Here is a 27654-nt window from a genome sequence, read left to right on the forward strand (position 1 = left end):
ATATCATATACATTTTTTTTTTTTCTGAGACGGGGTTTCTCTGTGTAGCTTTGGAGCCTATCCTGGTACTCGCTCTGGAGACCAGGCTGGCCTCGAACTCACAGAGATCTGCCTGCCTCTGCCTCCCGAGTGCTGGGATAAAAGGCGTGCGCCACCAACGCTCGGCTACTTGGGTATTTTAAAAAGGTCTATTTTTATTCTTTTTACTTTGTATATGTGCGTGGGGATGAGTATGTGCACCAAAGCGCAGTGGCCCTCAGAGGCCAGAGGACATAGCACTCCCAGCATCCTCAGGAGGATGGTGTGTGGGATAATAACATTAAGCAGGGTAATGGGAAGCAAACAAAAGCAACTCAAAAATTGGAGTTCTCATTTTTAGCACTCCCTCCCTCCCATAGCCTCCTAAAACGGCATTGTAATGGGCAGGGGAGACCCCTATAAACTATCACTTTCTGAATAAGTCCATGTGATCCTAATTTATTGCTGTTATGCTTTAAATTTGATGTGTTTGGGGCGATTTTTTTTGCATACGTGCCTGTAAGCTATGGGCGGCCCGTGGAGGCCCGAAGAAAGCGTTGGATCCCCTGGAATGGGTGGCGAGGCACCCTGTGAGCGCTAGGACTCGAACTCGGGTTCTCAGAAGAAGCAAGCAGCTCTTCCAACAGCGCAGCACCTTATCTCCAGCCCTAGTCCACATGATCAGCCCTAGTCCACGTGATTATTAATTTGAACGTCGAAGGGCTGGAGCTGACGGCTTTTTGGCTCGTAGGGGCCGCCGTCCAGCCTCAGGATTCATCTTGTCCCTCGGCGGCCGCCGTGCGTCCGTTACGTGGCAGATGTGGGCTCCGGCCAATCAGCGGCGCCCGCATCAGCCCCCTCGGGAGGCGCCGCCGGAAGGGGCGGAGCTGAGGCGGCGGCGGCTGAGGCGGCAGCGGTGGCGGCGGCTCCGGAGGCCGCAGTCCGCGTCCCGGCTTCGGCCCGTGCCGCACCATGGTGACGCTCGCGGAGCTGTTGGTGCTTCTGGCTGCGCTGCTGGCCACAGCGTCGGGCTACTTCGTCAGCATCGACGCACACGCAGAGGAGTGCTTCTTCGAGCGGGTCACCTCGGGCACCAAGATGGGCCTCATCTTCGAGGTGGCGGAGGGCGGTTTCCTGGACATCGACGTGGAGGTGCGGGCGCGGTGCCCGCTGTCGGGGCGGCGCCGTTCGGCTGCTCGGGGGTTGGAAAGCCCGGGGCAGTGCGCGCGGCCTTAGCGGGACGGCGTTCGCGAGGGCGCGAGGGGCCGGGGAGGGGCATTGCCGCCGCCGCCGCCGCCCGTCGCGCAGCCCCCCGACGGGCCCTGCCCGCGCGGCCCGGGAAGCAGCGCTCGGCTCCGCTCCTAACTTGGGCGCGGACTCGCCTCTCCCTTCGCTTTGTCCCGCGACGGCCGCGTGTCAGCTGGCGCGGGAGCGGCTCTGCGCCGTCCACCTCGGTCTTCGAGGGCTCGCGTGCGGCTTCCGTGTGGCGCGGAAAGAAACTTTGAGAAAGTAGATGGATCGGAAGCCGTGGAGTAGCGCTAAGGCAGCGAGCGAGCGCCGTTTCTGGTTTTGGCAGAAACCGGCTTAACTTCCTACCCGCTTTCTTACGCAAGCGGCCAGATGCGTCTCATGAGAGATGCGCTGGGGTCACTCATCTCAGGAGCGGGGACTTGAGTGAAGTGTTTAGAAAACCCTTACTTGGGGAATAAAAGTGACTTGCCGGATTTTTTTTTTTTTTTTTTTTTTGCAACACGGTTGCATTATGTAGCTCATGCAGGCCTGAAACTCTACCTTCTGAGGGATGGTAATTAAGGGCCGGTCACTACCACGTCCGGACAATTTGCTGCCTTAAAGGGTGGGTGGGGGGTTTGTGAGAAACAACATTACCAGAATCAAGAGTTTTAATTTGCTTGTTACTGTTTCTGACTGGGTGTAAAGATTGTTCACTTGATAGTGTATGATGGTAGAGCTGAACAAAACTCGAGTACAAGTGGTACCCCAAAGTTTGGAGGCCGCTTGGATAAGGCAGGGACCTATTTAGATAAAGATGAGTTCTTCCAGTTTCCCAAGTTTTACCAGTGACTGGCTCTAAGAGGCAGACTTGGGCTAGCGAGATATCTCAGCAGTTATGAATACTTGCTGTTCTTCCAGAGTCCTGGAGTTCAGTGTAGGGGTTCAACTGAAGCTGGAACTCCAGCTCCGGGGCACTGGATACCCTCTTTTGGCACCTGCATGCTTATACACATACACATACACATACTTTCCCTCTCTCCCTTCCTCCCTCTACCTTAATCCTTACAGGCATGTCAGATAAATTACATCCCTTTGTTGTTTGGCAGTAACAACAACAACAACAAAAAACCAAAGAACCTTCAAAAGTGTTGACTTATTTTGGTAAGATGTGATGGGGCACACCTTTATTTTATCTTGGTAAATTGATAAGTTGTATTTATACAGCAAATAAGTATCAGCAGTCAGCACAAATCCAAAACCAGCCACCAGCCTTGGACCAAGAAACAGCTGTGTGGCTTCCTCCAGGGTGTTAGGAAGGGCATGGTGACATGCCACCTGTGCAGCACACTGCAGTGGCTTCATGATCGGTGCAGCAGTTGTGCTTGATGGCCTGTGGCAGGAGGGAACCCAGTGGCTTTCGGGGTGGGACCTCATTTGGAAGGGCTCTGGTCTTCTGAAGGAGAATCACAGGGCTGGGGCACCCCTTTAGTACCCCAGCACTGTAGACCGAGGCAGCTTGGACTAGTAATGAGACCCTATCTCAAAACAGAAATAAAGCTTTCTTCCTGTGGTCAGTTTTTGCTGAAGGAGTTAGGACAGCCCGAGACCATACCTGAGTTGTCATGTTTCTGTTTCTGACAGGTTACATTTCCCTTGGACAAATAATACCTAAAGGCAGTCATAGTGGAGAGATGCTTTAGGGAGCCATTTAGACCACTCTTGGTGATTAGGAGAATTGGTGCCCAAAGTGTTGACTCTGGCTCACTGCAGGGGACCTAATCAAGTCCCTGTCTAGTGAATTTTTTTCCTGCTGAGGGATGCTACTTAGGATCTTAAATACTTAGCAAATGTTCTGTTTCTCTGCTGCCTCCAGATCACAGGACCAGATAATAAAGGAATCTATAAAGGAGATCGAGAGTCCAGTGGGAAATATACCTTCGCAGCCCACATGGATGGGACATACAAGTTCTGCTTTAGTAATAGGATGTCCACCATGACTCCAAAGATAGTAATGTTCACCATTGACATTGGGGAAGCTCCCAAAGGACAAGACATGGAGACAGAAGGTGAGATGTCACTTTTGACGAAGAGCTTTCCAGATTGATATCCTGTGCTTAAAAACAAAATTCACATGAAAGTGGATGTAAACCCCTCATTAGCCAGTGTCTGAAAGTTACTGTTTGTTTTCAGTGGTTTTGATTGTCTGTTCTGGCAGCCATGGGGTAACTGTGTGCTCTTGTAAACCTCTAGGCTCCATGTGTCTGGATTCTGTTATTTGCTATTCGTGGGGCCCACATTTACCTTGTTTACATTTGCAGACATGTTGTACTAGTCTAGCTAATTTGCTCACACTTTCCTCTAGGTGGTGGAGACTCCTGGGATGGTATGTCATTGGCTATTTTATTTTATTTTTTGACAGCATCCTGTTTTTGGCTTTGCATCCTGATACCTAATTTCTGATTCCTTTTCTCTAACTTGGGTTTGCTGGCATGAAAGTGATTTTTTCCCCTCTTTTCAAAATCCCCTGCAATTAATTACATTACTTTTGGTAAATTTGAAGATTTGGTTAACAGGTAGAAGTTGGATTACTTTAGCTTGATAGGTATGGCAACACCATGACTGACACTTGTATGTGACTTTGCCTAAAATGAATGCTGAAAGGTACAAAGGCTCAGCTAACTGCACAAGGCAGAGTGTTAACTAAACACTTTTAAGAGGCAGCATTGTCCAGGCTCCTTACTGCTAAGGGTTCTAATGTGGAGAAACATTCAGAGCTCCCGATGAGAAGTTTGCATACTTAATATATTTTGCTTCATTAGTATCTTTTTTTTTTTTTTTTTTTTGTGGTGTTGGGGTTGAACTTTGTGCATGACAGGCAGGGACAGTTCCACTGAGCTACTCCCAACCTTTTTTGTAGTTTTTTGTAAATTTTGAGATAGACCCTCACAAAGTTGCCCAAGCTGGGCTTAATTGTGATCTTTTTGCCTCAGTAGCTGTACCACCATGTCTGCCCTCTGGTTGGTTCCGGAGAAACTGCTTTGCTGCTTCCCAGCAACCAGCACCATTTTTTTTCTCCTTTGCCACACAGCACAAGTAGAATTCATGGAAACTGGCAGTTGCTTACCACATGCCACAGTGTTTGCTTATGGCATGCATATCTAGACACTGAGCACTTCTCAGGACCCACACAGTGAAGGTGAGGAGGGTTCATGTAGTTTTGAGTCTGTAAATTTTTTTTTTTTTGTTTGTTGTTTTGTTTTTTTCCGAGACAGGGTTTCTCTGTTGCTGGCCTCAAATTCACAGAGATCCGCCTTCCTCTGTATCCCAAATGCTGGGATTAAAGGCTTGCACTACCATTGCCTGGAAGATTTAAGAACTTGCCTCTTGATATGTTTGGTAATGTCTGGAGACATTTTTTATCCCATAGTCAAAGTACCTCTCCTAAGAAACCCCACTTAAAAGATTTGACATAGTGTGTGGGCTCCAGAGGCTGCTGAGGGGTGATTGGACATTCTGGTCTAGCCCTTCATTGTAGAGGCCAGTGGTTTGAAAACCTGAAGGTTACCCTGAATAAACTGGATTCTCATCTGAGGCTGGATCCTGGGTAGCTGGGAGGCAACAGGGTTTTATTTTTTTTTTTTTTTAAGCAGAACAACTTGATTATAGAAGATACCTGAGGTGGTCAAGATGTTTGGTGGCTCAAGTGGGGACCTGAGTTTGATCCTTGGAACTCACATGGTGGAAAGGTTGTCCTTTGACCTCTAAATGCCCCCTCCAAAGCTCCATACACATAATGAAATAAATGAGTACCTGGTTGAGAACCCAAACCACCCAGGCTTGTTTTTACTTATGCATGCTGCTGTACTTTGTGTTCAAATATTCAGGGAGCAGTATGTGGCTGGTTAGTTTTTTCTTGAGTGTTGTTAAATTTTGTGCTCTACATAGTTAAAAACCTGTTTTGTGAGTTAAATTAACATTGGAGTTGTGTGTGTGTGTGTTTGTGTGTGTTTGAGACAGGGTCTCTCTGTGTAGCCCTTGGCTATCCTAGAACTTACTCTGTAGACCATGCTGGCCTCGAACTTACAGAGGTCTGCTTGCCCCTGCTTTCTGGGTGTTGTTGTTAAAGGCATACACCACCATTGCCCAGCAAGTTATGTGGTTCTTAAAGTAGATTTCTATATTAGTTTAAAACTGTTATTTGTATACTTAGGCTTTTTGTTATTTGTTTTATGTTTATTTGCTCTGGTGTTTTCTTTTTTCTTTTTGTTTTTGTCATTAGTAAAGTGAACTAGAAAGAATTCCTCAGGGGTAATTGTTCTCTAGTTAGTAAGTATTGTATAGTTTGTTCCCTACTCAGAAACAGAGTGAGTCCTCTGCTGGAATGGATATTTAAAATGCTCTGAAAAGCTAGTGGCACACACCTTTAACTCCAGCACTCAGGAGAGAGAGAGAGAGAGTCGGGCAGATCTTTGTGAGTGCAAGGCCCGCCTGGTCTACATAGTGAGTTCCAGCCAGGGCAATATAGTGAGACCCTGTCTCAAAAAAAAAAGAGAGCTCTGAAAGGTAGGTGTGGAAGTACATGCTGGCCTTGGCTGTCTTTGAGCTTGCAGCCAGGCTGGGCTTCATAAAACACTGTCTCAAAACCATCAAGACCAAAGGAATAGCTCTTGAGGATTGAAATGTCACCTGTGGTTCAGATAGTTGCTTGAGCTCTTTCTAAAACTAGCGGCTTTTGTGTGTCTTCTCTGAGGAATATTTTATTGAACTAGTATTTCTCAAAAAGAAATGACTAAATGTGTGCTGATCTGTCTCCCAATCCTCAATAGCTCATCAGAACAAGCTAGAAGAAATGATTAATGAACTGGCAGTGGCGATGACAGCTGTAAAGCACGAACAGGAGTACATGGAAGTTCGGGAGAGAATACACAGAGCCAGTAAGTTTTTGACACAACTTGTGACAGGGTCTCCTGGGAGTGGAGTGTTCCCTTGCTTATATTTGCAAATGTGTCATAGTTAAGACTTTGACTTTAGAGCTATAATGAAGGATGCTCTGTGAGACGCATGCTTATTGAGCCTTGTATTAAGCTGGTGTATTCCTGGGATATCACTCTATACAAGAGATGTTTGTGTGTGTGATGTTTTTGTTTGTTTGCTTTTTGTTTTTTGAGATAAGGTCTCTATGTAGCCCTGGTTGCCTTGGAACTTTACTATATAGACCAGACTGACCTCAAACTCAAGAGAGCCACTTGCCTCTGCCTCCTTTGTGTTAGGGTTAAAGGTGTGCATTGCCATGCCCGGCTAGCATAAACTTTTAAGAGTTTTTTGTTTTTGTTTTATTTTTAAATTGATTTTTGGAACCCGAAGTTTTCCCTCCCCTCTTCTCAGCCCCCCCTTCACTCCTCCACTGTTTCTCTTCAGATACCAGTTGGCATTCCATGGATATCAGCCATTCTTGATAATATCAGATTGAAATGAGACTAGGTATCTCCACTTTTTATTAAGGCTGGATGAGGTTATCTTGTAGGAAGAATGGGTCCCAAAAGCAGGCAACAGAGTCAGAGACATCCCCTGCTGTCACTGTTAGGAATCTCACACAAAAAAACAAGTTACATAAAACTGTAGCATATATGTAGAAGGCCTAGGTCAGTCCTGTGCAGGCTCTCTGGTTGTTGGTTCAGTCTCTGAGTTTCTATGAGCCCAAGTTAGCTGGTTCTGTGTGTTTTCTTACGTTATCCTTGACACCCCTGGGTCCTTCAATCCTTTCTTCCCCTCTTTGGTAAGATTCCCCGCACTACATCTAATGTTTGGCTATGTGGGTCTCTGTATCTGTTTCTATCAGTTGCTAGGTAAAGCCTCTTTGACTGTTGGGATAGGCATCAATCTTTGAGTATAGCATAATATCATTAGGAATCATTTCATTAACTTTTTTTCCCCCTTTTTGTGTTTAGTTCTATCCCAGGACTCTGGATCTCTGTTGTATCCTACCTCTGGGTTTTTCTTTTCTTTTTTAAGATTAATATAAGCCAGGTGGTAGTGGTGCATGCCTTAGCACTCTGGAGGCAGAAGCAGGCATACCTCTGAGTTCGAGGCCAGCCTAGTCTACAAATTGAGTCCCAGGACAGCCAGGACTACACAGAGAAACCCTGTCTTGGGGGAAAAAGATTTATTTTTATTATATTCATGGAAGTGTTTTTGTCTGTGTGTGTCAGTGCAGCATGTGTGTGCAGTATCCACAGAGTCCAGAAGAGGGTGTCAGGTCTCCTGAAACTGGAGTTACTTGTGGAATTTGAGCAGCTATGTGGGTACTGGGAACCAAAACCAATCCTCTGAAAGAGCTGCAAGTGCTATTAACTGATAAGTCATTTCTCCACTCCAATAGTGTTTTTTGCTTTGTAAGTTTGTGATTAGGGCTGGGAAGATACTGCTCAGTGGTTGAAGGTTCTTGCCACCAAGTCTAATACTTGAGTTGGGACCTACATGGTAGAAAAGGAGAACAGATTCCTGCTGTTTATCCTCTTTTCTGACTTCTACATATGGCCCACACTCAAAATAAATCAATAGGTTAAAATTTTTTTTTTTTTGTGGTCAACTAAAAATAAGCTAATGGATTTTAAAACCAGAAAATGCTATAAGATGAACGTAAAATTATTTTTTGTTGGTTTTTTTTGAGGCAAGGTTTCTCTGTGTAGTCCTAGTTGTCCTGGAACTCACTCTGTAGACCAGCCTGGCCTCAAACTCAGAAATCCACCTGACTCTGCCTTTCAAGTGCTGGGATTAAATGTGTCTGCCACCACCACCCAGGAAGGTTAAATTACTTTTAAGTCCCAAAGAAATCTTTGAATCCGTACTCAGTGAGTGTCATGTGTAGAGGAAGGCCTACCCCAGAGTGGAAGGCTGGGGTTCGGTGGGTAAAGTGCTTGTCAGCAGGGGTGATCACACACACAGAGATACACTGACAAATATACAGACACCACACATAAAAAGATGAGATATTCTTACAAAACACTGGGAATTTTTGCAGGATGTTTCTGATGGTAGATATTCTTGTTCACCATGCTTATATCCTGCAGTGATTACAAAATGAGGTTTTTACACACTCAGTTTTGTGAATCAGGTGCTTCTCATAGTGTTGCCATTGGTTATCTTACACTTCCTGCTCCTCAGAAATGAGTAAGTGGGGCTTGGTAGCACACATTGTTTGCTATGAGTACTTGGGAGGCGGGAGCAGATAGATCTCTTGAGTTTCAGGCTACATGGGAGTACATAGTGAGATGCTGCCTAAAATAAAAATAAATAAATAAAAGCAGTGAATATAAGCCTTTGGTTTACTTGTGATGTAACAATGCTGGGTTGTTACTGCACCTCTAGGTCAGGTAATGTGTGGGTGGCTGGATTCCAATGATGGTGTTCTGAATACACAATTTCTTTTTTTTTTTTTTTAAAGTATATATTTCTTTTCTTTTTTTTTTTTTTTAAAGATTTTATTTATTTATTATGTATACAACATTCTGCTTCCATGTATATCTGCACACCAGAAGAGGGCACCAGATCTCATTACAGATGGTTGTGAGCCACCATGTGGTTGCTGGGAATTGAACTCAGGACGTCTGGAAGAGCAGTCAGTGCTCTTAAACTTTGAGCCATCTCACCAGCCCCTGAATACACAATTTCTTACGTGGCTGGATTCCTCTGTTAGCAAAGATGGATCTCATTTATTTATTTATTTATTTATTTATTTATTTATTTATTTATTTATTTATTGGGGGGGGGTTTGAGACAGGGTTTCTCTGTGGCTATGGAGCCTTCCTGGAACTAGCTCTTGTAGACCATGCTGGTCTCGAACTCACAGAGATCTGCCTGCCTCTGCCTCCTGAGTGCTGGGATCATATGTGTGCGCCACCAAAGCCCGGCTGAGCAGGAGTTTAAAGGGTGTGTTCAGCTATAAAACTGGTTTATGGCTATTTTTGAGCTATACATATAGAGAATGTCTCAAATAAAATAAAAAAAAAATTGTTTTCACGCAAGTGAGACTTTGTGGCAGATACTATTCCTCATGTTTACTGTTTTTGAAACATAGTCTCATATGTATCCTAAACTGGCTTTGAATTCAGTTGTAACTGAGGGACTTTATCCTCTACTGTAGCAGGAATTACAGGATGGGTCAGCATACCTTGTTTTTAAGGTCTTTTTAAAATCTCAGTTCTGAATGGGTGGAGTGATCCTTGAGCTCTGGGTGTCGTGTTACATAGAGATGATGAGGCTCCTGTGCTGCTTTTGGGGTTGCTGCTAAAGTTTGTTTGTTTGCCTCCACAGTCAATGACAACACAAACAGCAGAGTGGTCCTTTGGTCCTTCTTCGAAGCTCTTGTTCTAGTTGCCATGACATTGGGACAGATCTACTACCTGAAGAGATTTTTTGAAGTCCGGAGGGTTGTTTAAAAGGCCTTTTCCTGTTGATCCCAAATTCACAATTCAGTTGTTTACCAAACACCTTGGTCATAATAATGTCATTAGTTGATACATTTTTATTTTCTGAACGTTCATGACTTATGTTTCTTTGTGATTAATTGGTGTTGGGGAAAACCTGTTTAGGAAAGTTAGAGTGAAAATTTGACATTTGATTGGCCTCTAATTCTTACTTGAATGCTGCCCCATTATATAGGTCCTTCCAAGAGTTCAGAGGCTGTTGATGCTGTATGGGTCTTTATTGTACTTTCACCTTCAGTTTTCATAATAAAATGCAGTTTGTTCAGGAAGTAGCCCACAGCCTGACTGCATTCTAGGGAGTCCCTCATCTGTGGTTTATTATCAGAGGTTCATTTTGTTGAATCATTATAACAACAGGAATCTGAAATTGACCCTTCTGGTCCAGCCTCAGGGCAGAGCAACCTGACTGGAGAGAGGTATGTTAATGTGGGCATTTATACTTTCTCTTGAGTTTGCTTTAAACTAAACACTTATCCCAACACTTTCCCCGTAAAGTTTTATATTGACACTTAGAACTCAATCACCTCTATTTGAAATCGACACAAGCAGTTGATAATTTAGAAGTCTGTGGAAGCCAGTATTTTGGGTTTTGGAACAGACTACTCTCCCTTTTGTGCTGCATAGTATGTCCGTTGTTGGCACTTAGGAAGAGCGAAATTGCTCAAGTGGAAGCCTGCATTTCTCATGCCAAAGGGTTAAGCCTCTTGGATGGCTTGCAATGATAGGCAACCACTATTTTGTCCATTTAGTCACTGGCCTTAGTGCCCTGGTCTTCAATGTCAGCACTAGGGTTTTATTTGTCCTCTGGTGTCTCTTTTTTTGACAAGTCAGTTTTGTTTATAGAAAATGAAGAGACTCTCTCTCTGATGATGGGTTTAATGAAAGTCGCTCTGCTTTGCATATGGGCGATCCAGGATTATGTGGTGACTGATGTCTGGTAGCTACCTGGATATTTTATTTTCCTTTTTGGATCTTGCAAGGGGAAAACTACAAATAACAAGTTTTGTAAAATTAATTTAAATTTGTTATCGGTTTTCATGTTCAGGACAAATAGTTTTTCAACCCTGGATGACTATCCTTGCAACAGTCTGTTGGTAAGGTGACTTTCACCATAGGGCAGCTGTTGCATGCCAATTTTTTGTGTGTGTTTGTGAAAACACTTCAGAATTGAATTAAAAGATGTAAATCTAAAATTGGTTGTGTATCTAATATGCCCCAGGTTCAGTAAATAAACAGTTCTTTTTAAAAACAGTCAGTATTCTGTGCTTTATATTAATGCTAGTTAACTTAAAAATTTTAATACAATTTATTTTTCTTCAGATGAGATATGCCTGTGTTTATAAACAGCTATGTATGTTACTTTTATTTTTGCAAACAAAGGTAGTGAACAAGAATACCATTTAAGCCAAGTGTGGTGGCCTATGGCTTTAATCCCAGCACACCAGAGGCTGAGGCAAGTGGATCTGAGTTGGAAGCCAGCTTGGTCTACATGTGAGTTTCAGGACAGCCAGGGTTACACAGAGAGATCCTGTCTCAAAAAACAAAAACCCTCACCAAAACCATAAAAAGTTACCATTTTATCCTGTGTGGTTCCTTTGGATCAATGTTAAAAATCTTGTGGGTAGAGAAAGTCACATTTAAATTATTTTTACTTAACCTCGTAGTTTATGGATATAGGAAAATAGGGTGGAGGGAGATGAAGTGAGTTGCCCAAGGCTTGTAGAGAGGTAGAAGAAAGGTGCAGCCAGAACAAGCTCTCCTGCAGAGTCTTCCCTTCACCGAGCTGCTAATAAGCCAGCGACTGGCCAGTTATCAAGTACTGCGTGCTGTAAAGCCTGACCTGCCGCCAACCTCTGTACATGGTCTGTCCTATAGATGCCTAGTCGTCATTACCTTTCCTACAATTAGTAAATAAACATACTTGGAAAATACTTTAATCTCAGCAAAGTAGTAAATAGTCCGCAAAAAGCAAATAGCTGCGTGATTGCCAGCTGACCTTAACAGACTGCCAGTCCCTAGATTGCTCTCTGGTAGTTGCATTAGTTTTTTTTTTTTTTTTTTTTTTGAGGATCCCCTGAGGCGCTTTTGCTCATTCATACCACAAGTTTGACATCTATATGTAATGTTTAGTAACGCTGGTGAGAAAACAAAAGCCCCCACTGTTGGTTTGCTTTGGGGACTGAAACTACTAAATTCACACGCTAAAAGTCCGCGTAGGGGGAGAGTAAACAGGCGTTCTGCTGATCAGGGAGTGGTCGCTGAGGTGACTTCTCCGCAGGCCGAAGGGCCTCTGGAAGACAAAGGTCTTCAGCTGGCGGCAGGTCCGCAGGTGAGCCGGCCTCAGCTTGCTTAAGGGCTCGACTGGCTAAACGACTGGGCTTGTTTTTGTCTAGCGATCTCACTTAGTTGGAAGTCCTGAGGGACATGCCTCTTGTAGGGGTCCCAGCATCCTTAACTTGTATTCCCTGGGGACCCAGATGGGCTCCTCCCTGTCACTTCATCGCCCCGCCGCCCCTGCCCTCCCTGTCGCTGTGAACCACTTCCTAGCGTCACGGGCCCGCCCTCGTCCCCCGGAACGTCGTCGCTCGGGTGTAGTTTTCTACCGGGCAATGGACCAGCCGGAAGCGGAAGTACTTTCTGGTGCTGCTTTCTTGGTTTTCCGAGCGGCCGCAATAGTGGAGGCCAGGATACGCGCCATGGAACATGTGACGGAGGGTGCCTGGGAGTCCCTGCAGGTGCCGCTGCATCCTCGTGTGCTGAGCGCGCTGCGCGAGCTGGGATTCCCACACATGACCCCGGTGCAGGTATTGGGCCGGCGGGGAAGCGAGGCTGAGCGATCAGCCGATTGAATGCAGCCTCGGGGATCATCCCCATCGGGGAAGTGCCACGCGTGTTCAGGAAACCTCCTCCGGGGTCTCAGAGCTTCGTGCCCCTCCTGCCTGCTCTGGCGGCTTCGGACAGTGGCTCAATCTATGCCCTTTTCGTCTGAGAAGTGATGACAGTCACTTTCTTCATAGCATTGTGGGGATTAGATAAGTCCAGGTGGGCACCCAGTGACTGTTGCCTGTTGTTATTATGTGGGGAAAGGGAATCTCCCTGGCTCACTTTATCAAAAAAAAGCAAACAAGCAAGCAGTCAAAAACCGAAAACCATTTATTAAGGACCCAGTATCTATCGGGGTATCATCTAGGCTCTGGGAACTTGGAAGTCTTGGTATTCACTCGTGGGCCTTACTTTCTAGAGCGGGTGTTAGAGAAAGAACCAGAGGAGTGAGGTAGTTTGTCTCGTGCTGAGTGTTATGAAGGAACTGAAATAGACTCCTGTGGACAGTGAGGGAGTAGGGAGGTGACTGGGGGAAGCTAATTACCACACAGAGAAATACCAGTCCGAATGTCCAGGGGCTGGTGGCAAATCCAATGCTTCCAGGGCCTGGAGAGACGATTCATTGGTTGAGATCAGTTACTGCTCTTGCAGAGGACCAGGGTTGAGTTCTCATCACCTCCACTGATTGGCTCAGCACTGAATATAATTTTTGTTCCAGGAGATCCAACTCTTTTCTTGCCTTCTTGTATAGCTCCATGCATGTAGTGTACATACAGACAAGGAGGCATGTACACATAAATAAAATTAAATTGTATAATGTCCAATTCTCTGGCCTGTTCCTAGTCCAACAAGGAACAATGGGAGTGTCAGAACTTGAAGCCAGGAGTCCTGTCACACTTGTCCTCTTTTATTTATTTATTTATTTATTTTTGGTTTTTCGAGACAGGACAGGGTTTCTCTGTGTAGCTTTGGAGCCTATCCTGGCACTCGCTCTGGAGACCAGGCTGGCCTCGAACTCACAGAGATCTGCCTGCCTCTGCCTCCCGAGTGCTGGGATTAAAGGCGTGCGCCACCAACGCCCGGCTCACACTTGTCCTTATAGATAACTCACAGTGTTTCTGTTGGTTGGTTGGTTGGTTGGTTGGTTTTGAGACAAGAGTTTTGCTAGATTGCCTTGGTTGATCTTGAACTCACAGAGATCTGCCTGCCCCTCTCTCCTGAGTATTGGGATTAAAGGCATGTGCCACCACACCTTGCTACAATTTGTCACTTTTAATTCAATCCTTTGTGGTGACTGTTTACTCAGTATCGCCGTGGGATGGGGTCCATTTTGACTTTAGTCACCCCCTGTGTTCCTAGGACTCTTGTTTGGTTGTGGTATTGTTTAAGCAGTTCTTTGTAATCTCTCCCTGCAGTCTGCCACAATCCCTCTGTTCATGAAAAACAAAGATGTCGCTGCAGAAGCTGTGAGTATCTCATTTCATACAGTCTGTCCCTCATTCTCCTGGCCAAGCAGAAAGCAAGTCAAAAGCTTTGTTCCTTTGCAGGTAACAGGTAGTGGGAAAACCCTGGCTTTTGTCATCCCCATTGTGGAGATTCTTCTGAGAAGGGAAGAGAAGTTAAAGAAGAGCCAGGTGAGGAGGGCTGGCTGATTGACATGGAGGCATGAGGGTTCAGACCAGAGGAAGAAGCTGGAGAAGCCTTCCTTGAGCCCCGTTTGGTGTCTGAGGAGTCTGTATTTGGATTTGCCTGCTTGTTAAACCAAAGTCGATGTTGAGTCACTCTGACAATGCTGGCTTGCTCTCATGACACTGGGGTAGTGTCTGGTCACTTGTGGATATGGGTAGAAATGCCATTTTAGCTTTCATACTGTTAGCAGGTATCCTTGTGGAGTGAGCTTTTTTTTAAATCCTGTCTTAGCTGAAGACCCAACCCAGGACCTTGTGATTACTAGGCAAGCACTCTACCATTGAATTAATCCCTAACCCTTTATTTTTTGTGGCTTTTGTTGGTGATTTTGTTATTTAAAATGCCCCCAGTGGTGGCTGGAGAGATGATGACTCAGTGAACAAGATTACTTGTTGCTTTTGCAGAAGATCTGGATTTGGTTCCCAGGATCTACAGGGGGTTTACAACCTCTATACCTCTAATTGTACGGGATCTGGCGCCCTCTTCTGGCTGGGGATGCACGGGCTGTAGGTCCATGCTTGCAGGCAAAACACTCATGCACATAAACAAAAATAAAATCTTAAAAAAAAAAAAAAAAAAAGCTTCCAGTATTGCGTGGGAACGTGTTGGCTGCCTTTAATCTCAGCCTTGGGAGGCAGAGGCAGGTGAATCTCTGTGAGTATAAAGCTTCTTTAAGAAATGTGGGGATACACAGGCAGAGGGTCATGGAACCAGCCTTGCTATGGTTACACAGTGAGTGAATTAATTACTTTCTTTATTGCTGTGATAAGCAGCATGACCAAGGCAACATGTAGAAGGGTGGGTTTATTCGGGGCTTACAGTTCCAGAGGGATGAGTCCAGGCTCCTCACAGTGGGTAAGCTTGAAAGTGGTTTCCTCCAGGAATGCCACACCTCCTAAACCTACCCAAACAGCGCCACCAACTGGGGACCAAATGTTTAAATGCCTGAGACTATGGAAGGTGTCATTCAAACTACCACCCATCTCAAATAAGTCCCTGGTACAGTGCTGAAGTGCTGTCTAGTGTCCCTGTGTGTCCCAGGCACACATTAGGCCATGTAGGGAAATCTGTCATAGATGATCCTTCTTTCAGGCCTGTGCTGCAGTACTGCTACCATGGATATATCTTTATGTAGCCTCGAATGTCCTGGAGCTCTCTTTGTAGACCTCTTGGCCTTGACCTCAGAGATCCACCTGCCTCTGCCTTCTGAGTGCTGGCACTAAAGACATGTGCCACCCACTGTCCTGCTAAAACAATTTTTAATTTAATTAATTTATTTTTATGTGTATGGTATTTCGCCTTCATGTATGTCTGTGCACCACATGTGTGTCTGGTGTCCACAGAGGCCGTCAGGTACTCTGAAACTGGAGTTGTAGGTGGTTGTGACTGCCATGTGGGTGGGATGGGAATTGAACCTGGGTCCTTTGGAGAGTGGCCCTTAACTGATGAGCCATCTCTGAGCCCTATGTTGATTATTCTTTTGTGATGCTGGCCTTGTTCATGGTAGGCAAGCACTCTACCACTGAGCTGCCCTTCACAGTCCTTGATGTGATACCTGATGTGCCCTGAGGCTGATGAAAAATTCCACAAACTGTCTGAGGATGGAAGGTGCAGGACTAATGTGATCCCACCCGGAACTTATGTACTGCTTACTTTGTGGTCTCTCCCTCCATGTGAGCAGGTGGGAGCCATTGTCATCACCCCCACTCGGGAACTGGCCATTCAGATCGATGAGGTCCTGTCACACTTCACGAAGCACTTCCCACAGTTCAGGTGACTGGGCGCAGGGCCCTCGAGATGGCACCTGAGGTGTTGGGTGTGGGGAAGCCCTATTGGCCTGGGTTGTTATTTTGCCTGACCTGTTCCAAGTCCCATTTCTTGTTTCAGCCAGATTTTGTGGATTGGAGGCCGGAACCCTGGAGAAGATGTAGAGAGGTTCAAGCAGCACGGGTGAGCCTGAGAGTTCCCGTTCCTGTGCTCTTGGCACTGAACCGAGAGTGTCTGTGGAGGTCCTTGGGCTCCTAGGAAGTGGAGCGTTTTCTCCCTGACCATTCCTGGTTCCCTTGACCCTGTGAACACTGCATATTCTTTGATTGTCTTCGGAGTTAGGGGAAGGTGTGTAAACAACCCTAGTGCCCCTAGTACTCATCTGTCGTTGAGCATTGCCTGGCAAGACTGGGCTCCTTGCTACCAGCTTGTGAAGATTTTAGAGGATGGAATTCCAGATGTGTGTGTCTTCAGATTTTTTTTTAAAGATTTATCTATTTATTTTATGTATGAGTGTGCTATCTGCATGTACAACTTTATGCCAGAGGAAAGTATCAGGCCCCACTGGAGATGGCTGTGAGCTGCCATGTGGGTGCTGGGAATTGAACTCCTGTCCTCTGGAAGAGCAGTCAGTGCTCTTAACTGCCGAGCCATCTCTCCAGACCCATGTCTTCAGATTTTTAAGACAGTTGCTTATAGTCTACATTGTGCAAAAACATGTTCTAGGCAGCCAGTTTGCAGGGCCATATCTGGCTCTCAGCCTGTTGGTCTATGTCTCTCCCTTCCCTTCCCTTCCCTTCCCTTCCCTTCCCTTCCCTTCCCTTCCCTTCCCTTTCCTTCCCTTCCCTTCCCCTCATCTTCTCTCCCCTCCCTTTCTGTATTTTCTCCCCTCTCTCTGTCTCTCTTTCTCCCTCCTTCTTTATTTCTTATTGCTAGGATTTGAACCCTGGGCCTCATGTATACCAGACAAGTACTATGCCACAGAACTTCCCTTGTACCAGTCTGTTTCCATCCTACAGTTGTTTGCTGTTGCTTCAGGTCAGAGCAGCACAGGTTGGCCTGTGTTGTGTAGGCCATGTGGCGTCATGTTGCACTTTCTCTGCTGCAGTGTAGAAAGATGGCAGAGATAGCATACAGTAGGAATAAAGAGTATGGCTGTGTGCCAGCAACATGCTTACTAACACAGGCAGCCAGTGTGGCCAGTGGGCTGCAACTTTCCCACTCTGCTAGAGTCGTGGCCTGTAACCAGATCCTTCTCTCTCCCAGTCCTTGCTGTGTCTACCGTGTAGTCATCATTCTCCTTGGGATGTAGATGGACTTGCCTGGTGGGAAACTGTGTTTCACAGTTAGCAAACACAGTAAATTGAAATGTTTCTTCCAAAGTGGGAACATCATTGTGGCAACCCCAGGCCGCCTGGAGGACATGTTCCGGAGGAAGTCTGAGGGCCTGGACCTAGCCAGCTGTGTGAAGAGCTTGGATGTCCTGGTGTTGGATGAGGCAGACAGACTTCTTGACATGGGCTTTGAAGCAAGGTACTAGAGTGTGGCTTCCCGGGAGTGGGTGGGCCTGGTGGACAGCGCAACGGGGCTGGCACCGCCTCACAGCCAGGAGTCACTGCTGTCATTCGCACAGCCTTTCAAATCTCAGGTGCTCGACCCCTCATGTCCTGTCACACACCTTAATCCCAGTTCTTTTATTTTTCACAACGATTCTGTGTATTGTGTTAAAGTGTGAGATAGAGTCTCACTCTGTAGCCCAGCCTGGCTTTGAACTCAGGATCCTCCTGCCTCTGAGTCCTGCATGTCAGCAGTATAGATGTGGCTACTACGCCTGGCTAGTTCTAGTTTTTGATGTTACGTTTCTGTTCACAGTTTCTCTCATTTGTTGTTTAATAAACATGTTTTTTGGGCATGATTCTCATATGTAGCTTATCATGGAATCCATGCCGATACGGTTGTATTGGGGAGACCTTGATGGTCTCCCAGTGGTGTGACTCTTTCTCTGTCTTTCTCAAGGAGCTGACTTATTTATTTATTTATTTATTTATTTATTTATTTATTTATTATGTATATAACATTCTGCCTCCATATATTCCTGCAGGCCAGAAGAGGGCACCAGATCTCATTACAGATGGTTGTGAGCTACCATGTGGTTGCTGGGAATTGAACTCAGGTCCTTGGAAGAACAGCCAGTGCTCTTAACCTCCGAGTCATCTCTCCAGCCCCAAGGAGCTGATTTTTACAGCACTGCCAAGCCTGGGCTTCCTGAATGTGTAGTCGTCACTGTGTGTGTGCACATCATCACTGTCTGAATGGTATCCCTAGCCGTCTGGTCTTTTTCTTGTTTTTTGAGACAGGATTTCTCTGTGTAGTCCTAGCTGTCCTGGAGGTCACTTTGTAGACCAGTCTAGCCACCATGCCCAGCTGCTACCTGGTCTTTTAATATTTGATTTGTTTTGTGCAGGATCTTACTCTGAAGCCCAACCTATTCCAGAACGCAGCTGTGTAGCCTAGGTTGGCTTTGAACTCTGCAGTCCTCTTGCCTCGGCCTCCCTCCCTCTGTACCCAACTCCTCTGCTCTTTTTAATTCATGTGTTTGTGTGTCTGCACTCTGTTTCCAGCATAAACACAATCCTGGAGTTTTTGCCAAAGCAGAGGAGAACAGGCCTTTTCTCAGCCACGCAGACACAGGAAGTGGAGAACTTGGTGAGAGCAGGCCTCCGGAACCCTGTCCGAATCTCTGTGAAGGAGAAGGGCGTGGCAGCCAATAGCACCCAGAAGACACCATCCCGCCTGGAGAACCACTACATGGTGAGTGTGGCCCACTGCTTTGTCCTGTGCAGTCATGATGGTGGGAGCTGGGGGTGTGCTCAAGGCTCACTAGGAAAGTAAATGTACGGATGTTTCTTTTCAGCAAATTTAAAATGCATTTGGGGACAGCTAGGATACACATCCAAATGATTACCTTTTAAATGAATGGCTAAGTTAATGGAAGCATAAATACATTTTTATTTATTATTCTTTTGGTGTTTTGAGACAGGGTTTCTCTATCATGTAGCTCTGAATGTCCTGGAACTCTCTGTGTAGATCAGGCTGGCCTCAGGCTCACAAAAGTCCTCCTGCCTGTCTTAAAAGTGTTAGGATTAAAGACATGCACCACCATGCCTGGTATAAATGTATCTTTAAAAATTAATCCGGGTGGTGGTGCAAAGCTGGGCGGTGGTGGCGCATGCCTTTAATCCCAGCACTGGGGAGGCAGAGGCAGGTGGATCTCTGTGAGTTCAAGACCAGCCCAGTCTACAGCAGAAGAACTTTTTGTTTTGTTTTTGTTTTTTAAGACAGGGTTTCTCTGTATAGCACTGGCTGTTCTAGAACTTATGTTGTAGACCAGGCTGGCCTTGAACTCACAGAAATCCTCCTGCCTCTGCCTCTCAAGCACTGGGATTAAAGACATGTGCCAGGACTGCCTGGCCAAGAACTTTTTTTTTTTTCTCAAATAATTTATTTTTATCTTATGTGCATTGGTGTTTTGCCTGCATGTATGTGTATGTGAGGGTGTCAGATCTTGGAGTTACAGACAGTTGTTAGCTGCCATGTGGGTGCTGGGAATTGAAATCCTTATCCTCTGACTCACTCACGAATTCTGGGATTGCAGACCTGAGCTACTGTGCTCCATGAGACACACTTGTAATCTGCAGTGTTACCAGGAAAACCCATTCACTGGGACTGAATGTTTCTGATTGGAGCCTGGATGGGGCACTTGACTGGAAAGTGGGTGGAGTTTGTCTCCATGCAATGCTTCAGGTCATCGCAAATACTCATTTATTTCTGGAAAGCTGTGTTTGCCTTAGTTTGGCAGTTTAGGAACTTGGCCCCAGAGTCAAGCTTGGAGGTAATGAGTGTCCTCGTTTTCAGTTGGACCCACTGATGCATTTTATGGCATTGCTTCCACTTATACAGTTTTGTGATGTAAGCTGAACATTGGCAGTAGCACAATGTCTAGCTTCTCTGAGCAGGGCAGGCTGATGGATGTCTGTCTTGTTCTCTGTGAGTGGGGCAGGCTGACGGATGTCTGTCTTGTTCTCTGTGAGCGGGGCAGGCTGATGGATGTCTGTCTTGTTCTCTGTGAGCGGGGCAGGCTGATGGATGTCTGTCTTGTTCTCTGTGAGTGGGGCAGGTTGATGGATGTCTGTCTTGTTCTCTGTGAGTGGGGCAGGCTGATGGATATCTGTCTTGATCTTTGTGAGCCGGGCAGGCTGATGATGGCTCAGTGGGTGAAGGCACTTTTATTTCACAATCTGATTTCAATGTGGGTAAAACATGGCAGATGGAGAGCCCACTCCTGCCAGCTACCTCCCGACCTCTGTGCCTGTGTGTCCCTACAAAGAAGTCAGTATATTAAAATTAATAAATGTAGGCCGTGCTGGGGGTGATGGTGCATGCACACTTGTAATTCTAGTCCTCAGGAGGAGGAGGAAAGAGGACCAGGACTTCAAGGCCAACGTTTCCTACAAGGGTTTAAGGCCAGTTTGGGCTGTGTGAGACCTTGTCTCCCCAGAAAAAGCAAGCAAGCAAGCAAGCAAGCAAGCAGGAAAGCAAGAAAGAAAGAAAATGCTGGAACTGAAAACAGTTATGGAATTATTTTTGCAAATATGTGATTTTTTTTTCCCCTCCTATAGATATGTAAGGCAGATGAGAAATTCAATCAGCTGGTCCATTTCCTCCGGAACCATCAGCAGGAGAAGCACCTGGTTTTCTTCAGGTAGTCTCTAGGTTATGTGTGGGAAGGTGGGGAGCACAGTGTGGGGGAGACGCTTGGGCTGTGCATGGCTGGTGACTGGAACCCAGCTTCTGTGGCTCCCACTGCAGCGATACTCAATGCAGCAGCCCCTCCTCTGCGGTGTGGACTCAGCAGTGCCAGGGTGGATGTTTCTGCACCTGTTTCCACCTTGCCTTTCATCTTAAGAGTCACCTTGGAGTTTGCAGATGGCCACTGTCCATATGGTCTTGTCACATCTTTACTGAGACAGAGAGAGTGAGAACAGGGAAGAAGGCAATGCTCCTGCCTCCGCCCCTGAGAAGCAGGGTCAAAGAGATGGCTGGAGTAGCTTACCCAGCCACAGAGTGTCTTGTTATCACAAGGCAAGACAGGAACATGTGCCTTTTTTGGGTTGGCTTGGTTTTGTTGTCTTTTTATTTTAGGCAGAGATTCATGGGCTAACCTGGAGCTAGTTATTTAGACCTGGCTGATCTCCAACACTGAGATCCTCTTGTTTCTGCCTCCCTAGTGCTGGGATGTAAGGTGTGCGCCAACATGTCCAGTGTGGCTTGGCATTTTCCTCTCTCCTTCCAACTAATCTGTTTTGACTTCTGTACAAAAAGGTTTGTGCACAATGAAATGCATCAGAGTGGGTGCCAGGCTTGGTCTCTGCTGTAACCCTAGAACTCAGGAGGTTAAGCAGAAAGATAGGAAGGTACATCTTCAAATCCCATCTTCGTTACATAGCAACATTCTCTCTCAAAATATAAAATGTGTACAGGACACACAAACTGTGAAGGCTTTGCAAAGTGTCATCCCTGTAGGGTGGGTGGATATGTGCTTGTGTTTTCTGTCACAATCCTTAGTTTGCTCGGATGCTGCCTGACACCGTCTGACTGTGACCCCTGGTGTGTAAAACACCACTTCACTGTTTCCTCTTGTGACTCAAGGTGACAGTGAAGAACCTGCTAATGGCCTCAGCCCAGATGGAGGTGATGAAAGAACAACTTTAGAGGAAATGTACAGCCTGGTGTCCTGGGAGGAGGTTGGGTGGCCAGTTGTGTGTTGGAACTTTTTCTGGGTGTGCCACTTGCTCGTGCTACAAAAGGACATTGAACCATCTTAGGACAAAAGTGAATGTGGCTGCTCATGCCTGCAAAATCCCAGCACTCAAGAGGCTGAGGCAGGAGGCTGAATAGTCTGAGGCTAGCCTGAACTACATAGTTCAAGTTCAGCCTGCCCTATATAGTCATTCCATATGTCAAAAAATGGGGTGGGTATTTGGGGTGACCTTTTAGAAGGTTGCCGTGAATAGGTTAATGATTGATGGAGTAGAGTAACCAGCCTCCAAGGAAGGGAAGAGGTCCTGGCTGTGGTTCATGGGCTGTCTCCATGGGATGTGTCTCTTTTTGGGGGACCCTGCTGCAGCGTGCTTTTGTCTGTGGCTAACTTGGTTCCAAGCCCCAGATCCCTGGGGGAGAGGATCTGCTCAGTGCCTGGCTGAGTTTTGGGAATGGTACCGATCTGAGATGGTGAAGAGCGCTGTGAAATCTCAGCCTGCTTTCTGTCTAAGCTGTTGTTTTTGCTCTGATGGCAACACTGGAGAAGTAGGTCCTGCTTGCTGGGCCATTGTTAGACAGCAGGACCTGTGTCGGGGTTTGCACTGGCATTTGAGGGGTTGCATGGATGGAGAGGAGTGAGGGGCTGCTCCAGCAGGTCTGTACCTGCTGTCCTGAGAGGGTTCCTGATCTGCATCTGCCCCTCTCAGCATCCTTCCCCAGCTTCGGGACCCTGTGGTTGCTGATTGAGTGCTCTCTCTTTCCTGCACAGCACATGTGCATGTGTGGAATACTATGGAAAGGCCCTAGAGGTGCTGTTGAAGAGAGTGAAGACCCTGTGCATCCATGGAAAGATGAAATACAAGCGCAATAAGATCTTCATGGAGTTCCGAAAGCTTCAGAGGTGAATGGGGGTGGTTGTCCTTGGTGGCAGCAGACCACCAGTCACCAGACTTCTCAGGTCCTGTACTTGCTCCTTCTCCATTTGTCTTCTTGGAGCCTCTTTGCCTATACCCAGTTACTACATCTTTGAAGGCACCCAGAGCCTGGTTTGGACCTTCACCCCATACACTGAGCCTGGGTCATTTGCTTAGTTACTGGATTTCCCTCCTCCATCACAGGTACAGTGGAGGTTTGGGGAACTACTTACCCTGGATGAACAAGAGCAAACACAGTGCCTAAGTTTTTTCCTAAGGATTGCATGGCACCATTCAAGCAGCTGCAAGGACACAGTAGCACCCTGCTGTTGTCTCCAGTCACAGGGTAAAGATAGTACTTGCTTTCTAGTAGCTGCTGAGGGCTGACTCTACAGTTTCATTTCTCAAGTGGAAACACATGATTTAAAAATATTTAAAACGGGTGAGAGAGTTGGCTCAGTGATTAAGAGCATTGGCTGCTCTTCCAAAGGACCTGGGTTCAATTCCCAGCACCCGCATGGCAGCTCAAAACTGTCTGTGACTCCAAGATCTAACACTGTCACATAGACATAAATGCAGGCAAAAACCAATATAGGCCGGGTGTTGGTGGCACATGCCTTTAATCCCAGCACTCGGGAGGCAGAGGCAGGTGGATCTCTGTGAGTTCGAGGCCAGCCTGGTCTCCAGAGCGAGTTCCATGACAGCCTCCAAAGCAATACAGGGAAACCCTGTCTCGAAAAAACAACAACAAAACACCAAAAAACAAAAACAAAAAAAAACAATGCATCTATAATACAATAAAAATAATTAAAGCCAGTTGTGGTAGTGCATGTCTGAAACTTCAGCACTTGGGAGATTGAGACAGGAATGAAGTTGGAGGCTATCCTGGACTACAGGGATGCAAGAGGGCTTTGTCTCAAAAGGATCAAACTGTCTGGGTTTAGCTCAGTGATTGGTAGTGCACTCTTTAGCATGCAGAGGTCCTGGGCTCCAACCCCAGAACTGGCTAGAAAGAATCTTTGTGCTCTCCTACTCCTCCCTCTCTCCCTCTCTCTCTCTTTCTGTGTGTGTGTGTGTGTGTGTGTGTGTGTGTGTGTGTGTGTGTGTGTGTGTGTGTTTATGCATGTGAGTGCAGGTGCTCCTGGATCCCAGAAGAGGACATCAGATCCCCCAGAAGGAGTTAACCAGTGGTTGTGAACTGTCTGTCCTGGGTGCTGAGCCATTTCTGCAGCCTCTCCACTTCCCTCTCTTGTTGACAGTTTATAAATCTGGGAAGGTTGTAGGAGGAAGAAAAAGAAATCAAAGTATTACATTTAAAAAGTAGCTGTTTCTGTGAGAGACTCCAGAGCCCTGTACTGTTATCACTGGGGTTAGTGCACTGCAGATGATTGGGAAGGGTTGACCCTGCTCACATGCTACTTTCTCATTCCTAGTGGGATCTTGGTGTGCACTGACGTGATGGCCCGGGGGATTGATATTCCTGAAGTAAACTGGGTGTTACAGTACGACCCTCCCAGCAATGCCAGGTATGTGAGGTTTTGTTCCTCTGTCTAGGGATTGAGCTGAGTAAATTATGAACCTGTGGGAAGGTGAACGCTCACTGAAATTATTAAACATTTCAATTTGTTTTTTTTTTGAGTCAAGAGTCTCATGTAGCTAGAGATGGTCTTGGATTTCTGATCATCCTGCCTTCACCTCTTGAGTGGTGGGGTTACAGGCATGTGTTACCACATCTGGCGTAAAGTTTTGAAATCAAGCACTCTACCATTGGATCATAGCCTAGCTCCTGAGGCATTACCTTCCAGAAGTAGGCAAATGGCCAAATAGCTTTTGATGTGTTAATACTGGTGTGCTGTTCTAGCAGTCATGTTCAGTTAATAGCCTGGGCTGCTGAGTTGAGATGCTGTCTGCAAAATGGTATATGTGTAGAGGGATAAGTAAGGAAAAGAAAATTCCACTAGTGAAAGTTCATGCAGAAGTGCAAAGTACAGAATATTGGGAAGAGCAACCGACTACTCCAAATGAACTACATATCTCCCTGAAAGTGAGTGGTCACTCCTCACACACTTATTTCTTATTTATTTGTGGTTTTTCAAGACAGGGTTTCTCTGGGTAGCCTTGGCTGTCCTGGAACTCCCTATATAGAACCAGGTTGCCTCTCTATGTACATCAGTCTGCTTCTGCCTCAGGAGTGCTAGGATTAAAGGCATGTGCCACCATGCCCTGTTTCCCACACTCAATTCTAAATGTCAAAGTTGCATTCAAGTCCCAAGTGATGCATTTTCTGACATCTGTCCTTCCAGGGCACTTTATGCTTTCTTTTACTTCTCAGTTTTCCCTTGTGACCCTGCTGTGTGACCCAAGGAAGCCCAGCTTTGGTCAGGTGTCTTAGAGCCAGTAGACTGTCCCTCATGGTCCTGTCTGCAGCAACTGTTTCTTTGCAGTTCCTCTATGCTCACTGGCTGGTGGTCAAGTCAGCCCTGAGTTGTGGGGCGTGGTGGCTCTATCCAGCACTATGTAGTGCAACAGCTGCATGACTGGAGCCTGACTGTGCTCACTGTCACCCCTGGGGTATTGTCCCATTCTGTCCCCCTAGTGCCTTCGTGCATCGATGTGGACGAACAGCCCGAATCGGCCATGGTGGCAGTGCTCTGGTATTCCTACTCCCGATGGAGGAGGCATATATCAACTTCCTGGCCATCAACCAGAAAGTAAGTAGCGCACTGACCTGGTAGGTGGTGGTCAGCAACTAAGATGAGGGGCTGCAGACTCACCTGGGCTGGGTTGGGGAGGCATTGGCTAGCATTATGACTTGGGAACACTGCCTTTTGCTGCCCCAATATCTTACCAGTCAGGACTGTTGTGTGCGATGTCATTTTCAAACTTAAAAAATTCCAAACTCCTGTTTGACTAAGGAATGTGCTTGGCTGGCTCTGGCCCCTGCCTCTTGGTGCACTGTGCTGTACTTGGTTTATTAGCTCCGGGAGGTACTGGGGTTGGAGGGACTGCAGGGAGGGTGAGATGGTGGTCTCTGTGCAGTGCCCCCTGCAGGAGATGAGCCTCCAGAGAAACACAGTAGACCTTCTGCCGAAGCTCCGGGCCATGGCCATGGCTGACAGGGCAGTGTTTGAGAAGGGCATGAAAGCCTTTGTGTCCTTCGTCCAGGCTTACGCAAAGCATGAGTGCAGCCTCATCTTCAGGCTGAAGGGTAAGCGAGGGCTTCCCCTTCTCTAACAGGTTTCTCTCCCTCTCTCTCTCTCTCTCTCTCTCTCTCTTTTTTGAGGCAAGGTCTTTCTGAGGTCCTGACTGGTTCCTGCTATGTAGACCAGGCTGTCCTCAGAGTTTTTGGGTGACAAGAGGTCTTAAGGAAGTATGTGGCATGTTAGGGTTAGTGTTCTTTAAACCTTTCAAAGGGAATCCTAAAAAAAAATTAAAATAAAAGTCCTATGCTCTGAGTAGATGCAAAATAAACTGCCATTTCCATCTTGAAAAAATTCCTTAAAACATTGTTACTGAAGTGAATGTATTACACCACCATTTAATTAAGAACACAGTGAAGGACCCCTGTGCCTGACTGCAGCATCTTCCAGTGCTGACGCTAAGTTCTTATCTGTTAGATCTTGACTTTGCTAGCCTTGCTCGAGGGTTTGCCCTGCTGAGGATGCCCAGGATGCCAGAACTGAGGGGGAAGCAGTTTCCAGATTTTGTGCCCATGGACATCGATACTGACACGATTCCATTTAAAGATAAAATTAGAGAAAAACAGAGGCAGAAACTTTTGGAGCAAAAAAGAAAGGAAAGAACAGAAAATGAAGGGAGAAGAAAATTCATCAAAAATAAAGCTTGGTCAAAGCAGAAGGCCAAAAAGGAAAAGAGGAAGAAGATGAATGCCAAGAGGAAAAGAGACGAGGTAAAGTGTGATGTTCTTTATTCCTTAAACTCCATCTTAGAATTCCGGCAATGCACTGAAAGAAACCTTGTGTGTTAGGAGAACAGCAAGGTGGCCTGTGCTTGCACCATGTCCAAGGCCAGCCTGGGCTATGTGGACACCTTGTCTTAGCACCCCACTCTTCAAGGCCAGCCTGGGCTATGTGGACGCCTTGTCTTAGCACCCCACTCTTCAAGGCCAGCCTGGGCTATGTGGACACCTTGTCTTAGCACCCCAGGTTCAAGGCCAGCCTGGGCTATGTGGATACCTCACTCTCCCATTCGTTTTTGGGGCCTGTGGGGTGTAAGCTGACCATGGAGCTTGTAGGCCCAGCAGGATCAGCTGCTCTCTGGAGCCGCAGCTGACAGTTATGTTGCTTCTTCTGCACTCAGGATTCTGATGTCGATGACGAGGACATGGAGGAACTCCTTAACGATACAAGGCTCTTGAAAAAGTTTAAGAAAGGTAGAATCACAGAAAAAGAATTTGAGAAGAGGCTGCTGACAAGTGCCAAAGGAACAGTCCAGCTGACAGACCTAGGGGTGTCAGACTCGGGAGAGGACAGCTGACCTCAGAGCCTCAGGTGAAGGTCCTCACACTGCTGGCCCACACTCCTGCCCTCCCCGGAAGACTGTTCTGGAAAGCTGTGTGTGCAGATGGGCGAAGCCAAAGGACTGCTACATGAACACTATAATCCCACCAGGGTCTCACAGAAGCCTTTCATTATTTGAGTGTAAAAACAGATATCAGTATTTATTTTGACTAATTCTGCTTTTTTTGTGCTTTATTATAGACTTTTCTGTCTCTGTCTATTCCCAGTCACATGATCTCCCCTCACCACCTCTCCTTTTCTTTGCAGTGGGGGCTACACTATGTAGTCAAACATGCTTTCAGACCGATTCTTCCACCTCAGCCTCCCATGCTGGGGTCGCAGACTAGTGCCACCACACCCGAACCGGGGTGAGAACATTTCAGA

General features: G+C 46.4%; 2 protein-coding genes across 3 annotated transcripts; both read left to right on the forward strand.

Moving 5' to 3' along the window:
- The first annotated feature begins 902 nt into the window (after nt 1-902).
- On the forward strand, nt 903-10988 carry Tmed2 (transmembrane p24 trafficking protein 2). The gene is made up of 4 exons (XM_027413904.2): nt 903-1170; nt 3125-3317; nt 6078-6185; nt 9565-10988. Exons 1-4 carry the CDS (start codon nt 991-993, stop codon nt 9687-9689), a joined length of 606 nt encoding a protein of 201 aa, XP_027269705.1. The 5' UTR covers nt 903-990; the 3' UTR covers nt 9690-10988.
- A 1394-nt stretch (nt 10989-12382) lies between these two features.
- Ddx55 (DEAD-box helicase 55) lies at nt 12383-27444 on the forward strand. Of its 2 annotated transcripts, none has more exons than XM_027413897.2 (14): nt 12383-12541; nt 13976-14026; nt 14108-14194; nt 15931-16022; nt 16137-16199; nt 17400-17549; nt 18638-18827; nt 20696-20778; nt 22606-22737; nt 24184-24276; nt 25347-25461; nt 25790-25958; nt 26368-26660; nt 27071-27444. In XM_027413897.2, the coding sequence occupies exons 1-14, from the start codon at nt 12434-12436 to the stop codon at nt 27245-27247; spliced, it is 1803 nt and encodes a 600-aa protein (XP_027269698.1). In that variant the 5' UTR covers nt 12383-12433; the 3' UTR covers nt 27248-27444. The 2 variants fall into 2 exon arrangements, with proteins under 2 accessions (XP_027269698.1, XP_027269699.1); XM_027413898.2 differs by lacking the exon at nt 12383-12541 and adding an exon at nt 12568-12779.
- The last annotated feature ends 210 nt before the right edge of the window (nt 27445-27654 follow it).

This window comes from Cricetulus griseus, chromosome 4, assembly GCF_003668045.3.
Source record: "Cricetulus griseus strain 17A/GY chromosome 4, alternate assembly CriGri-PICRH-1.0, whole genome shotgun sequence".
NCBI classification, from domain to species: Eukaryota; Metazoa; Chordata; class Mammalia; order Rodentia; family Cricetidae; genus Cricetulus; species Cricetulus griseus.